Here is a 1,550-nt window from a genome sequence, read left to right as displayed (position 1 = left end):
GCCGCGCCCCACTGCCGGGGGAAAAAAAAAAAAAAAAAAATCGGCCTCTGCAGCTGTTCACAGTTCTCAGTTTTAAAACTTCCCTCTGCTGTGCGGAAGGAAAGTACCATACAGTCTTCAAAGTCTTCTTTCCACATTTCTTCTATGAGACTAAATAAAGTCTGCTCACCCTTTTCTTGAGGTTTCATGTGGATTTACCTTGCAAGAGCTTCTCATACTGTTCTCGGGTTTCCAAAAACTCTTCTTCAAACTGACCAAAGAGAATGAGGAAGAAAGGAAATTAGCATCTTTTCAGATTTCTAGAACAGATAAACTTCTTAAACATTATAAAAGGAAGAGAATATACGTCATGGTTCTTCCATTCCAGATATGGGTCCATGGAAGAAATTACCAAGGGCAGAAGTACTTGCAAAACCTCTTTGACTATCATATCCGACAAATGCTGCTAAAGGCAACCCCAGCAGAAAAAGAGGCAAGCACTGGACTGAGGATGGTTTGTTTGGTAATGAACAGGCAATTTAATGTGAGACAGTCAAAAATACAGACTAGGCTGTTCTTAAAGTGCTTCCTGGTATGTGGAAAAGAGCTCTGCTGTGGGATATTTTGATTTGGGAGCTAGATGGGAACACATTCTTAGGAAGTTAAAACAACAAAATAATGTAAAATAATGTAAATGCCCAGCAGGAAGTTCAGTACAGAATCATGTTTAGGACACCTAAAGATGAATTCTTCGCTGGATGAGAAACAAAATGGTACAGAATTGATGATGTAGTTATATTCAACATGGTTAAGGATGGCTGGTCCAATCAGTGCTACTTCCGAGGAATTCAGTTCCAGATTAAGACACTGAAGCCAGATGGCTACACGTACCATAGAGGGCTAAAGTCAATGTAGACCATGGAAACTAGAAAATCATTGAGTTTACCAGTCCCTAGATGCCTAGCTATGGACTCCCAAGGATCCTTCCTCAGTCAACCTCTCTCAGAACATCTGTGCAACTTATGTTAATAATCAAGATGTGCTATACTAGGGAAACCCCAGAGCATTAGGTGTACCCATACAGTGAGAATGTTCAATCATACTAAGTGTGATCACAGAGTCTAAAATTCAGAACCCAGGTTTCAGCTGATGGAAAGCTGGGAAAAGAATATCTCAAGGAAAAATACAGTAGCTGGTACCTGTTAACAGGGGTTTTTTTAAATTAAAAAAAAAAGAAATAAAAAGAAAACGTGGAACAAACAATGCAGGGAAGCAGCCAGTTGTGTCTTCTGCAAGGCCTTCAAATAAAGACTGGTGGTCTTTCTGAAAAACTGGCATTCCTTTGCTCAGTGTAGGGTAACCGTATGAACCTACTACATCAAAGAGGAAACTCAGAGCAATTACTAGTGCTTTCTGTCCTCAAACTGAATTATCAGTTTATCACCAATATAGAGAGCAAATGAGTAAGAAAATTATATGCCATTAAAAAAAAATTATATTAAAATGGTGTCTTGTCTCTCTGGTTTCCCCAAATATTTTTCTTCCTGCTCTGAGATTTCTAAGTTCCCTAC

The 1,550-nt window shown here is 39.0% G+C and overlaps 1 protein-coding gene across 1 annotated transcript in view; it reads right to left on the bottom strand.

Annotated features, from left to right (window-relative positions):
- Positions 1–1,550, bottom strand: part of LOC104494985 (glutathione S-transferase 3) — a 7,500-nt gene that overhangs the window by 5,243 nt on the left and 707 nt on the right. The window contains exon 2 of the mRNA XM_010137894.1: positions 199–250. Coding sequence (XP_010136196.1) covers positions 199–250 — 52 coding nt within the window. The remainder of the gene's footprint in view (positions 1–198; positions 251–1,550) is intronic.

Source organism: Buceros rhinoceros, unplaced genomic scaffold, assembly GCF_000710305.1.
Source record: "Buceros rhinoceros silvestris isolate BGI_N320 unplaced genomic scaffold, ASM71030v1 scaffold2496, whole genome shotgun sequence".
In the NCBI taxonomy this organism is placed as follows: domain Eukaryota; kingdom Metazoa; phylum Chordata; class Aves; order Bucerotiformes; family Bucerotidae; genus Buceros; species Buceros rhinoceros.
This window is presented reverse-complemented; position numbering and strand designations above follow the sequence as displayed.